General features: G+C 37.6%; 1 protein-coding gene across 1 annotated transcript; it reads right to left on the bottom strand.

Annotated features, from left to right (window-relative positions):
* Positions 1–20: 20 nt before the first annotated feature.
* Positions 21–5,492, bottom strand: ccr7 (chemokine (C-C motif) receptor 7). The gene is made up of 3 exons (XM_028451508.1): positions 5,477–5,492; positions 2,563–2,609; positions 21–1,729 (listed from the first exon to the last, which is right to left on the bottom strand). The coding sequence occupies exons 1-3, from the start codon at positions 5,490–5,492 to the stop codon at positions 662–664; spliced, it is 1,131 nt and encodes a 376-aa protein (XP_028307309.1). The 3' UTR covers positions 21–661.
* Positions 5,493–14,099: the final 8,607 nt, after the last annotated feature.

Genomic DNA, 14,099 nt, shown 5'->3' with positions numbered 1-14,099 from the left:
AAATGATGAGACAAGGGAGAGTTTAAAAGAAATTCACAAAATTGGGAAAAACCAACAAGTCAGTAGCAATGGAGTTTTCCAAAGACTTAAGAGAATCAGAGTGTAAACCAAAACAAAAGAGGGCTGTGCAATGCACGTTGCACAGGAAAATATATAGATTTATGTTTGTCTGTATGTTTTCAACAGCTTTTTTTGAAAAACTAAATTTGGTTGGTTGAATTCTAAAAAAAAAAGATTTAATGACAGCAACAAAATGTGGCTCCTAGGGTGAAACCAATTGAGAACCCCTGCTTTAAACAACCAACAAATGGACTTAAACTATAAATCAAAATGATATCAACAAGCCTATTGATCAGTATGGTTAAATCAGAAACTCAAAAGGAGTGTGACACAGATTCAAACCTCTTTCTGCTTCTCATTACGCAGCATTTTTCTTACTAATGTGGAACTGTTGCGTTCTATTCTTTAACTTTCTGAAAACTTTGCTGCAAGTATCTATTGTGCTTCATAAATCACTTCAAAAACCCCCAAAACAGGTGTTTGGTACTCTGTGGATGAGTCTCATTAATCCGATGTTACATATATTTAGGAAAAGTACTTGTATCATTTATGAATTCCATAGTACCCATTACAGAAATGTTCAAACGTGTCTCTTAAAGGGCTAAGGATAGACCGTAGTGCTGGTCTCAGTTTCGGTGGTCCATGAGCTCCTCCGTCTGCCATTGGTGAATTTAAAAAAACACTCTTGGGTCATACAGCCCCAGTCCTTCAGTAGCTTCAAGAGGTCGTATCGGAACTTCACACCAATGAACGCGTAGAGAAACGGGTTCAGGCAGCACCTCAGGAAGGCCACGCACTGGGTGACGTCCGTGGCGTAGAGCAGAGCGTTATCGTAGCTGCAGTCATCGGTTCCTCCCTGCGCAATGACGATGGTGGTCCAGAACAGGACAAGGTTGTACGGCAATTGGGAAAGCAGGAATACAATGACTACGGCAAGGATCACTTTGATAGCCTTGTTGCGTTCGAAGGTGCGCGATTGCCACAGCGTCTTAAGGATGCTGCTGTAGCAGATGCTCATGACCAACAGCGGGATGACAAAAGCCAGAACGATCTGGCTCGTCTGGATGCTGATGCGAGTTTTGTCGAAACTGCTGGAAAACGGGCTGCAGGTGTTGTTGGTGATGTCGGTGTACACCATCTCTGGTATGGAGAAGACCACTGCCATCACCCAGATGACGGCTGAGGAAACCTTGCTGATGAAAACCACTTCAGAGCGATGTCGATGAGCCGACACAGCTTTGGCAATGGCAAAGTATCGGTCGATGCTGATCAAAGACAGGAGGAACATGCTGCTGTAGAAGCTGACCTTGTAGATGGTGTGGACAGCCTTGCACAGAGCCAACCCCAGCACCCATTTTACTGTGGAGTTGGCCACCCAGAAGGGCAGCGAGAGGGCGAAGAGCAGATCTGCGAACGACAGGTTGAGCAGAAAGACGTCTGTCATGGTCCTGAGGCGCTTAAAGTAGAAGACAGTGAGGATGACCAGGAGGTTTCCGGTAAACCCCAGGAAGCAGATGAAGGAGTAGAACAAAGGCATGAACCAACGGCGGAACTGACGGTTGTGATCTTTTGTACACAGCGTGGGAATGTCGTCATAATCAATACTAGGCCAATCGATGGAATCATAGGTGCTGGCGGTTGTATTTTCTTCAGATTCGGCTGAGCAAGACTGTAATCACAGAAAAAGAATAAAAGGCAGAAACTTAGTTTAAAACTGACCAATGAATGAAGAACAAAATATCTCAGCCGAGCCGGAAGCTTTCTGTGTTTTTCAGTCGATTTATTTTACAACTTTTTTCTCCTTATTCCTTTATTGTTATTGTTTTCATTTATTTGTATTCTATGAATTTGTCTTGTCTTTATTTATTTTAAAAAACGTATTTTAGTATTTATTTATCCATTTACTTACTTCCTCATCAACTAGTCATTATTTTTAACTGTCATTTTCCCTGATCATTGGACAGAACACAGCCCTTCCTTTCTTTACTTCAGAGTTTTTATTTTCCTTTTTGTTTTGCTGTCCTAGCTAGCATTAATGTTAACGTAGCTTAGCATCAGCTAGCATTAGATTAGCATTAGCATCAGCTAGCATTAGCTTAGCATTAACATTAACCTAGCATTATCATAAGTTAACATTAACTAGCATTAGCACTAACCTAGTGTTAGCATTAACCGAGCGTTATCATAAGTCAACATTAACTAGCATTAGCACTAACCTAGTGTTAGCATTAGCCTAGCAATAGCATCAGCCAAGCATTAACACCAACCTTACGTTACCGAGCAATAGCATTAACATTAGCCTAGCATTAGCACAAGTCTAGCATTAGTATTAGCCTAGCATTAGCATGAATTATTCCTTCAGGTGATAAAATGGAGGTCTGATAACACAGAGTCCCAGCTTCTTCATCACGTCTCCCTCATCAACCATCCTCCTTTAGAGGAAACGACACTCATGAGAGGAAACCTGAGGTTTGCCACCAACTTATAACCATGTGCTCTCACCTTTAAGTTTGCAAATAGTAGCAGTGTTAGCACGAGATTTGGGAAATCTGGAAAGAGAAAAAGGCATCAGATATCAATTGCATGAAGTTGTAAGACATGAGCAGATAAAAATAGATACGAGTAAAAAAAAAAAAAAGGCAGGAAAAAATGAGTCATTGATGTTTCTTTGGAACCTTTTACCCTGATAATAATATTATGTCAGAATCAGCTTTATTTTTCATTGTACATTCTACAGAGCAACAGAATTACATTTGAGTTTCATCCCATCCCAGAAAATATGAAAAGACAATCACATATAACATGGGAGGACAAGGGCGGGAGAACTGTGGGTCTCCGCAAGGGCAGCGCCCCGTATTTGGATGAAAAGTGGGAGGGCAACAGGAGGAGAGAAGAAGAAGAGGGAAACAGCAGGTTAGGCAGGAACACAGTGTGTTTCTACACAACATCTTGGTGGTAGATGAGACAACCTAGACGGCTGGCTTTGGGAGCCAAATATAAGTGATTTGTTTTCGAGTCCTGGTCTCCCAGCAGTGAATCCAATAATGTGGCCTTTTAACGACCGAGTCGAGCATTCAACTTCTCCAAGATCAATTCAACTCCGTGTAAAGGTTCCAAAGCAGCCTCCTGCTTGCTTTTGAGATACTGTATATTTATTCATGCAATATGTGCTGTATTGGATGCTATAAAGGGCTACATTTGTCCTGTGAGGCTTTCAGTTTAACACGTGTCACCGATTTTTGACACTGAGTTTGGAAATGCACAAAATGATCACATTTCTTTAAATCATAATGACAATAAATACATTTGGGTTGTAGGGCTTGGCGCTCTGTGACGCGGTGGTTAGCAATACTTCATCACTGTGAGAAGGTTTAGGATTAATGCCAAAGGTATTTAGAGTGGAGTCGCTGCAAGGTGAAGGATTATTCTCCTGCAGCCCACACGCACACACATGCCTTTATTCACTAAAGTTGTGCTGGATTAGGGAGCATCTAACACATGCATAAATGACAAAACAACAATAAAATTACACAAAAATGGAGAGAAAAACATAAAAAATTACAAGAAAATATATAAAACAACAAGAAAATTACAAGAAAATATATAAAACAACAAGAAAATTACAAGAAATTATATAAAACAATAAAATTACACAAAAAAATGGGGAAAAAATGCACATAAGGATTAGGGAGCATCTACAACATGCATACATTACAGAAAAATAACAAAACAATAATAAAATTACACAAAAGTGATGGGGGTGGGTTGGACCCGTACAAAATTACAGAAAAATACACAAAACAATAGGGATGTAACGATTCACTCAACTCCCGATACGATTCGATTCACGATACTGGGTTCACGATACGATTCTCTCACGATTTTTTCATTTACAAAATGGGACTGTAGACAATTTTTTTTTTTTGGGAAAAAATTAGAAAATACTGTATTATTTTCCTTTTATTTTTCATTGTCAAAAGAATTCCTTGATAAACTATTCAAAACAATGCAATTTAACTAAAAATACATCTTGAATTAAATAAATAAAGGAATAATACAAATGAAAATGAAGCCTATTAATTTAAATTCTGGTTCTATAATAAACAATGCAAAACTGCATAATAGTTTTTCTTTTAAAAGTGCAACTGAAAATGTATTTTGTGCCTTAACAATTGGACTTTAAAAAAAAAAAAAAAAACGTCATTGCACTGATTTACATCATATTTGTTTGGACCAGCAGAGGGCGCTGGTAACAGTGGTCGGTTGGCATGCAGATATCTTGCAGTGAAGAAGAGAAGCTATGCTAGCAGACAGAGCTAATAGAAAAACGTGACTTTTGCAGATATTCAAGTAATATTACAGATATTCTTTCGGTGCTAAAGGGGTAATGAATCATTTATTGACATATTTAAGAGTAGAAGGCGGCCAGAAAGAAAGTATTAGCAGACTCCGCCCGCCGCCTACACTTGTGGATAAAAAAGTACTGCGATTCAATTTTCAGAAAATCGATATCAACCGTGATACCTATGAATCGATTTTTAACTGCCTTACGATTAATCGTTACATCCCTACAAAACAATAATAAAATTGCACAAAAATGATAGGGCAGATAAAAAATTAAAGCAAAGTGGGGGCTGGCTCACATCACGCTACGGTAACTCATAACAACGAAATGCGAAAAAGTCCGAAAAAACTGTGGTGGAGAAAAAAATATATACATACATTATTAATATTATTATTTTTATTTTTTTTAAACACAAATTTTTAAAGTAAAAATCGTTTTTATCTACACATTCGATTAATCAATTATTTATTTTTTATATTTTTAGCCCAGCCCTAATCTCTCGTTGTCTCACAATTGTTTGTAACCAATGGTAAATTCTCTTCCACTTTGTATATGTTGGACATCGTTTCCCTTTAAAATTTCATCGTTCACTTTCTAGTTTCTACTCTTGTTTCTAAATGTGTTTCAGATGATTGAAGCCACATTCCTGCATGAGACACTTCTCTTTCTTGGTGAAAAACAGGACTTTCCAAAAGTGAAAACAGTCATTCTGTTGCATTTCCTTACAGTCAATCACCGGTTGAGTGAGAATTACGTTGCGTCAAAAATAAAAAATCTGTTTAAAATTGCATAAATCAGAAGCTGTAAAAAGCTCCTGAGTCAGGGGGTTCACCCATAATACCAGTTGTTACACGTATAGTGAATTCCTAATAGTCTGTGCACACCAGGGTTCAATGTTCCCTTCAAGAAATATCAAAACAGCATTGGAAACTGAAATGTAATGTCATTTAAAAATGTCACATACTGTATATTCTCATATCTTGTAAAATATACTGTATGATCCACTGTCCTTAGTCTAATTAAGGTTTTTCAGGTCTTATTTCTAACACACATCTGTGAGTGTGTACTCACCGCTCAAAGCCCTCATGGTGACTGAGGGAAGTTAAAGCTTTGAGCAGAGAAAAGTTTCCCTTTGATCGCATGAAGCTTTTTACAGAGGATGCATGCATACTGCACCGTCTGCAACACACACACACACACACACACACACACACACACTGACTCCAAATATATCAACCTGCTGAAAACATGATGCTTACAACCAGGGTCGGGGTCAATTACATTTACGTCTTCAATTATCCGTGTTCAATTACAACTCATCTATGCCTACAGTGACCAACATTTTTTCCCAATTACAATTCAAATTAAAGTTATTGTTTTCCTCCTGAAATTCAATTACAATTATGTTCTCAATTATTAAAGTTTAATTACAATGAATCACAATTACTGAGCCCGAAATAAAATTGAAAAAAAAAAAAAAAAAAAGCCCATAAAGCGTAACCTTCCTCTTTGTATTAGCTTTCTGTTAGCATCTCTTATGATAACAGGTTCGTTTTATATCAGATGAGAAATACACTAAAAATATTAACTAATTAGTTTCTCATCTATTGGTTACCATGTTGTGCCTCCTTATCAATAAAAATATTGGTGTTAATAGTTTTGTTGTGGGTGTCTGAGCCTTTTTTCTGTTTACTTTACCCCTCGATTTAATTTTGTTTTCTTTTTTAATGGTAAAATGATGTTTAAGAGAACCGACAGGTAGTGGGAAAAGTTGATATGAAACATATTTCAATAATTGTTAACGTAACATGTGTGTGCATTTAATTCAATTGTAAAAAGCAGTTTTTATAGAATTTTCCTGACAATTACAATTACAGAGTCAATTATTTGAACTCAATTACAATTCAATTACGATTGCAACAGATTATTTCAATTACAATTAAAATCATAATTGTAATGATCAATTACACAATTACAATTATTGTTGACCCCAACCCTGGTTACAACCACACATCAGGGGTCACTCACAAATAATGACAATTCCAACTTGTTTCCATCTCTTCAGTGCAAATAAGTCAACCTACAATCTATATATTAACATCTATACTATCTGTGTGTGCTTGTACATTACACTGGATCACATTTAATCACAGGTTTCTGTTCCTCTGTACGTGAACTTTGGAGCAATGGAAGGTGATTGGTGGGTTCTGTGGGTCAATGTTTAGATCCGTTTCATCACCATGATGCATTCTGGGAACAATTCAAACCCATAGACTGGAGTGAGATTTCTCCTGGGAAACCCTTTGTTTGTCCATTAATCATTTTTTATTATTGTAAATATTGCAAATATTCAATCAAAAAAAAAGGTTTCTTAATCAAAAAAATAAATAAAAAATAAAAAAAATGAAAAAAAAGTGTTGGAATGCAAACAAATATTTTGGCACCCAAAAATTGCATTTAGACACTTTTCTCATTGATTGAAGAGGTTGGTTTATTTTTCTTGCTTGAAGTGAGTTTGATTTTTTTTATTTATTTAGTATTGTTATTATTTTTAATTAATTGAAGTCACATCTTTTTTTTTATATTACAGGTATGAGAAATTTGTGTTTTTGTTTTTGGTTTTCGATCCCAAAGAATATTGCTTCAATAATAATAATAATAATAATAATAATAATAAAACGTTTTTAATCAAAGTGTTCAAATGCACATTTTTTGGGGGGTGTCAAATATTTGTTTGCATTTTTAAAATTTGATTGGATTTAAGTAAATTTACTTTGATCTTCTGACATGTTTCGACTGTCAACGCTTTGATGTGTCCAAAAATAATAATAATAATAATGTTTAATTTATCCAGACAACTTTTTTCAGCAAACTCACTTTGAGCTACTGACTTGTTTCAACTGTCAACTGCCAGTTTTCTACTGAGGTATCTGCTGATGGCTTTGATGTGTCTTTGAAGTCTATTCAAAGACACAGGGTGGAGACAGATAAAAGAGCCGCTGAGACTCTGTAACTCCACACTGAGGATCCCACGGACCTGCAAGACAAAAGCCAGAAGGAGTACAGGAGCAAACACACAAGGGAGTAAGCAGACATAGAGGGAGTGTTTGAAAGAGGAATGGGACCCTCTCCGGTCCCTCTCTAACCTAAATGACCTCTCTCTTAACGCCCTCTCCAACCTCTCTCCAACCGAGCATGCCAGACCCCCCCCCCCCGGCAGTCTATGCCTATTGCATCTTAATTATGAGCTATGAGCTGGTTCCTAACTAAAAGCTTTATCAAAGAGGAATGTTTTGAGCCTAACCTTAAAGGTAGAGAGGGTGTCTGCCCCCCGAACTGTGGTTGGTAGATGGTTCCAGAGAAGTGGGGCCTGATAACTGAAAGCTCTTCCTCCTATACTACTTTTAGAGATGAATGGAACAACGAGTAGTCCAGCATTTTGAGAGCGTAGTGTTCTGGGGGGATTGTATGGCACTACAAGCTCCTTGAGATAGACTGGTGCCTGTCCATTTAGGGCTTTATAAGTGAGAAGAAGAATCTTGAATTCTATTCTATATTTTATGGGAAGCCAATGCAGAGAGGCTAATACAGGAGTAATGTGATCTCTTCTCCTAGTTTTAGTCAGTACACGTGCTGCAGCATTTTGAACCAGCTGAAGTGTCTTAAGCGACTTGCTCGGGCAGCCTGCTAAAAGAGAATTACAATAATCCAGTCTAGAGGTAACAAAAGCATGGACTAGTTTTTCGGCGTCGCCCTGAGACAGGATAGATCTGATTTTAGCAATGTTACGGAGATGAAAGAAGGCAGTTCTTGAAGTTTGTTTTATGTGAGAGTTGAAGGATAAATCCTGATCAAATAGAACCCCAAGGTTTCTAACAGTTGTGCTTTGTGCCAGAGTAATGCCATCTAGGGCAGTTAGGCTAGCATAGGTTTCTCTAAGGTGTCGCGGGCCCAGTACAATGACCTCAGTCTTGTCTGAGTTGAGAAGAAGAAAATTTTGGTCCATCCAGGCCCTAATGTCCTTTAGACAGGCCTCAAGTTTAGATAGCTGATTTGTCTCACCTGACTTCATTGATACATACAGTTGGGTATCATCAGCATAGCAGTGAAAGTTAACAGAGTATTTTCTCATAACATTACCAAGGGGGATCATATAGATACAGAAGAGGATTGGACCTAGCACAGAGCCCTGAGGAACCCCGTAGCTTACTTTAGTGTACACAGAAGACTTATTATTCACGTGTACAAACTGGTACCTATCAGATAGGTAGGACTTAAACCAGTTTAGGGCAGTCCCTGTGATTCCAAGTAATTTCTCTAATCTCTCTAGTAGAATATAGTGATCTATAGTGTCAAAAGCTGCACTAAGATCTAATAAAACCAGCACTGAGAGTCGTCCTTCATCTGAAGCCCAGAGTAGATCATTAGTTACTTTAACTAAAGCAGTCTCTGTGCTGTGTTGAGCTCTAAAGCCTGACTGGAAGTCCTCGAACAGGCTGTTGTTTTGAAGAAATTCACAGAGCTGAGCTGCCACAACTTTCTCAAGAATCTTTGAAATAAAAGGAAGATTAGATATAGGCCTGTAGTTTGCTAAAGTGCTGGAATCAAGAGTAGGTTTTTTGAGAAGGGGTTTGATTACAGCTACTTTAAAGGACTGTGGCACGTAGCCTATTGATAGGGATATATTTATTGTCTCCAACAAAGATGGGCAGACTAGGGGAACAACTTCTTTAAACAGCTTAGTTGGGATCGGATCTGAAAGGCAGGTCGATGGTTTGGAGGATGAAATAATAGAGTTAAGTTCCTGAAGTCCTATATGTGTGAAACAGTTTAGGTTAGGCCTATTTACATTTAATGGTACAGCAGGCCCAGGTGAAGGCAGGGAGTGGCTAATTTTATCTCTAATCTTGTGAATTTTATCGTTAAAAAATGTCATAAAGTCCTCACAGCTGAGGGCTAGAGGAATCATGGGCTCAATAGAGCTCTGACTTTGTGTTAGCCTGGCTACAGTGCTGAAAAGGTACCTCGGATTATTTTTATTTTCTTCAATTAGTGAGGAGTAGTATGTAGATCGACTATGTCGTAAGGCTGTCATGTATTTACTATGGCTTTCTTGCCAAAGTATTCGTGACTCCTCTGTTTTATTGGAGCGCCACATTCTCTCTAATTTACGGGTTGTTTGTTTGAGTGTGTGAGTTTCAGAGCTAAACCACGGAGCTTTCCTCTGACGTTTAATAGTTTTTTCCCTCAATGGGGCAATTGAGTCCAAGGTGGATTTTAGTAGACTAGCAGAGCTATCGACAAGCAGATCCAGTTGAGAGGGGTTATAATTAATATCATAGTTATTTATTGGATGGTGCACTGAGTTTAAGGCAGCAGGAATGGCCTCTTTAAATTTAGCCACAGCACTGTTGGATAGATTTCTACTTGTAACTATTTTATTGCACAGTGCGAGATCCTCTAGGATAATGTTAAAAGATATTAAAAAGTGATCTGATAGCAGAGGATTTTCAGGGTAGACTTTTAGTTCATTAATATCAAGGCCATATGTTAGAACAAGATCAAGAGTATGATTTAAACGATGAGTAGCTTCATTAATAGTTTGAAAAAAGCCAACTGAGTCTATTAGGGACATAAAGGCTGAGCTCAGGCTATCACTATCTTTGTCCACATGGATATTAAAATCTCCTACTATCAGTATTTTATCAGAACTGAGGACTAAGTTTGATATAAACTCAGAGAATTCTGATAGAAATTCAGAATAAGGGCCTGGAGGACGGTAAATTATCGCAAATAAGACTGGCTGGCAGGTTTTTGATTCGATATGAGATAAATTTAGAACCAGGCTTTCAAAGGAAGTGTAACTGGCCTTTGGTTTAGGATAGATTAGGAGAGAGGAATGATAAATAGCTGCTACACCACCTCCACGGCCTATGTCTCGTGGCATATGAGTATTTAAATGACTGGGAGGAGTGGCTTCATTTAAACTAACATATTCATCTTGATACAGCCATGTTTCAGTTAAACAGAATAAATCAAAGTTATTTTCTGAGATAAGGTCATTTACTAGTAGAGATTTGGATCTCAGTGATCTAATATTTAATAGAGCACATCTAATGGTTTTATGTTTTGGTGTTTCTAGATTTGAGATTTTAATTTTTTTCAGATTTTTATAATTGATAGCTCTTTTATTTGATTTTATGTTAAAATCATTGTGAAATATGGGTCGGGGGACTGACACCGTCTCCATAAAATAATATTCATCACCATCACAACAGTTGTCATGGCGATGAACACAGCTATCCTGATAGCAATGGGAGGGAAACTGTCCTAAGGCAAGCGCAGAGGGGCGTGGAGGACTCCCCCTCTGTAACATGGTCTCATTCATGAGATGTCATAAATGTGCCATGTTTTCTGATAGTAGAGATGCTCCCTCCAAAGTAGGATGGATTCCATCTCTTCCTATCAGGTTCGGTTTTCCCCAGAAGGATCTCCAATTATCAATGAAGCCCACCTCGTTTTCTGGACACCACCTCGATAGCCAGCGGTTAAATGATGACATGCGGCTATACATGTCATCACTGGTCAGATTTGGTAAGGGACCAGAGAAAATTACGGAGTCCGACATTGTTTTAGCATAAGCACAAACTGATTCAATGTTCACTTTGGTTGCTTCCGACTGGCGACGTCGGGAGTCATTAGTGCCGACATGGAGGACTATCCTATCAAACTTACGATTACTCTTTGCCAGCAACTTTAGATTTGATTCTATGTCGCCCGCTCTGGCCCCTGGGATGCACCTCACAATGCCCGCTGACTTCGCTAGCTTCACGTTTCTCACTATGGAGTCGCCAATTATCAGAGTTTGTTCCCCGGTGAGTGTGTTGTCCTCACAGAGGGGGGAGAACCTGTTTGAGACGTGAACATGGTGGTGTCCCGAGCGGCTTTTTGACCTTCGACTATGCTTACCACGGACAGTAACCCACTCATTGCTGGCCGGGGGGGAGGCTAAGCTAGAGCTAGCACGGTCCGCACCGGCTAGGTCCTGCTTGCTAGCTTCTGTTTTGGTATCAGGGGTGCGGAACCGCTTCTCCAGATTGTTGATCCTCGCCTCCATATCTAACAGTACGCTACACTTTATGCAACTACCATTGTCCCTAAAGGAGGACGAGGAGTAACTAAACATCTGACACACCGGGCAGGAGAGCGGAGGGGAGGAGAGAGAAGCCATAGGTGCTAAATTTAAGCTAAGCTAAGCTAAGCTAAGGACAAAAGGAAGTTTAAAGGAGATTGTACTGCCTATAAGAGGCGAGATTGCTTTTTACTTAACCTTCGTACGTTTAACTGTACGGTAAAAAATTAAAACAAGTGTTTTCAAGGCTAAAATATCAATGACAACAAGTTTGATTAGAGTTAGCAGAACACAGTAGTAGAGCGCTGCAAGCAGCGGTAGAATTCATGTTGGGTGTGGGATACATCTGTATGTGTATATACGTATATATGCATATGTGTGTATCCATAAAATGAAGAGTCCGTCCTTAAGACTGCTCTACTGTAAAGTGCCTTGAGATACCATTGGTTATGATTTGGCGCTATACAAATAAAGATTGATTGATTGATTGATATTCTTTCTTTTTGAAAATATATATATATATTTTTTTTTGCTTGAATAATAGGGACAAAAATCTGCCTTCATACAGATACCACAGCACATCAGAGATGCAGGTTGTCCTTTGGTAGTTTGACAGTGAGATGAAGACGGTGCCCTGCAGAGCTCCACTCTGCACACACACACACACTCTCTCTACTGCGGTTGTGGTTTGCAGGTTTCACTTTAGGCATTGATAACCACGTACTACACAACAGACAGGTGACAACGCTGGGGTCGTCTTTAAACTGAAGCACCTTTGAATCTAAACATGACGTCTGTCCAAATTCCAACAGGACAATAAAGAGAGTAATGAGTCTTTGATCAGGTTTGGTTTGTTTTACTGTCTTTAGAATGCAGCAAAAAGAGGAAATCAGATGGATTCCCTCTCCTCACACCCACTTCCCTTACATGACATGCAGAGAGTGACAGTGTGACACTAGCTGCCGAACATTCAAACAAACAACAGGGATCGTCTCTAAAGCAGAGATTCATCCTCACAAATCAGCAGCAGCTCTTTCATTAAATGTCACTAATTTCTACACATTGTTCAAGGAAATGTTTTTATACATGCATTTAAGAAATAACTACTATAGGATAAAATGATTTTAATATTTACAAAAATGTGATTGTCTGATCCGAGGGCCATATTATCAGGATTCATGTAAGCATTTAGAATAATGAGCTGAGTGTGAATATATTGTCATTTTGTGCAGTTTTGGATGTAATTTTGTGTATTTTTGCTGTCATTGTTGTTTTTTTTTTTTTAGTAGATTTTTATGTTTTTAGTCATTCTGTTTTTTTTTTTTTTTTTTTGCATATTTGTACTTGTGTGCCTTAACTTCTCTTGGACTGTTATGTATTTATTGCTTTTTTTCAAATGTGTTTTTAACTTCTTAAATCCAGAAGATCCTGCTCTGTTTGTGTGAATGTGAGCAATAAACTGCTGCACAATTCCCTTCAGGATCAATAAAGTATCTTGTTTATTTTCTTCTAAATGTGTGTGTTTGGGTTGTTCCGTGTGTTTTTCAGTCACTTTGTGTGTATTTTTGTTGTGTGGTCTTGGAGTAGTTTTGATGATTTTTGTTGTGTTTTTGGAGTTATGTAAGTGTGACAGCCAATGGGACTGCAGCTGTAAATGAGCTCAAAGCTAAAACGTGCATCAGAGCGAAACACGTATTCTTAATTTTGCATGTGTACACTGACTGTTCCCTAACAAATGAAGAATATATCAATTAAAGACGAACAAATTTGTATTTCGAACAAAAAATGTTACGTCAGATTATTTTATATTTAAAAAAACACTTTCATTCATTAAAAAACTGAGCTTTAAACTAAACTGTAATCCTTTTTTGTAAATAATAATCATAATAATTAAATAATTAAGTAAATACATACATAAATGAATGAATCAATGAGCACAAATTTACAAAAACATTCTAAAAGTTTTAAAATAAAGACACTATAAAAGATAAAAACTTGCTTAAAAATTGAAAAAAAAAAAAAAATCTCATTGCTAACAAAAACAAACCAAATTGTGCTGTTGATTCTGCTTGGATTTATGTTATATTTAAAAAAAAGTAAAAATAATAATAATTAAATACATTTTAAAAATATACAAATATAGAATAACTTTTTTGTTTGTTAAACAAAACTAAGAATTTTTACAATTTTTCTTGTCAATTCAGAGTAAAGTTTGAGATAGAAATCTAATTTTGTTAAAAAATAATGACGCTTCATCATAACCTACGGTTCAGTTTGAGCGTTCGGAGGATATTTTTAAAAGACAACCAAAGGAAACTTAAATCTGTGTAAAAAAATTTATTGGTATAAATGTGCAAAAGAAAAGCTCTTAAGACTGCATGTGGGACTGTTTTTGTACGACAACATGAAAAATCCAAGTTTAAGCGAACCTCGTTACACGACGAACACAAACACGACACGTTTAAAAAGTTCCTGTGTGTGAAACTGCTACACTGAACGCAGCGCGCTAACGTTCTAAGCGTACTGCCTGTGATTTGATTGGACAGCGAGCAAACTTGAGAA

Source organism: Gouania willdenowi, chromosome 1, assembly GCF_900634775.1.
Source record: "Gouania willdenowi chromosome 1, fGouWil2.1, whole genome shotgun sequence".
NCBI lineage: Eukaryota > Metazoa > Chordata > Actinopteri > Blenniiformes > Gobiesocidae > Gouania > Gouania willdenowi.
This window is presented reverse-complemented; position numbering and strand designations above follow the sequence as displayed.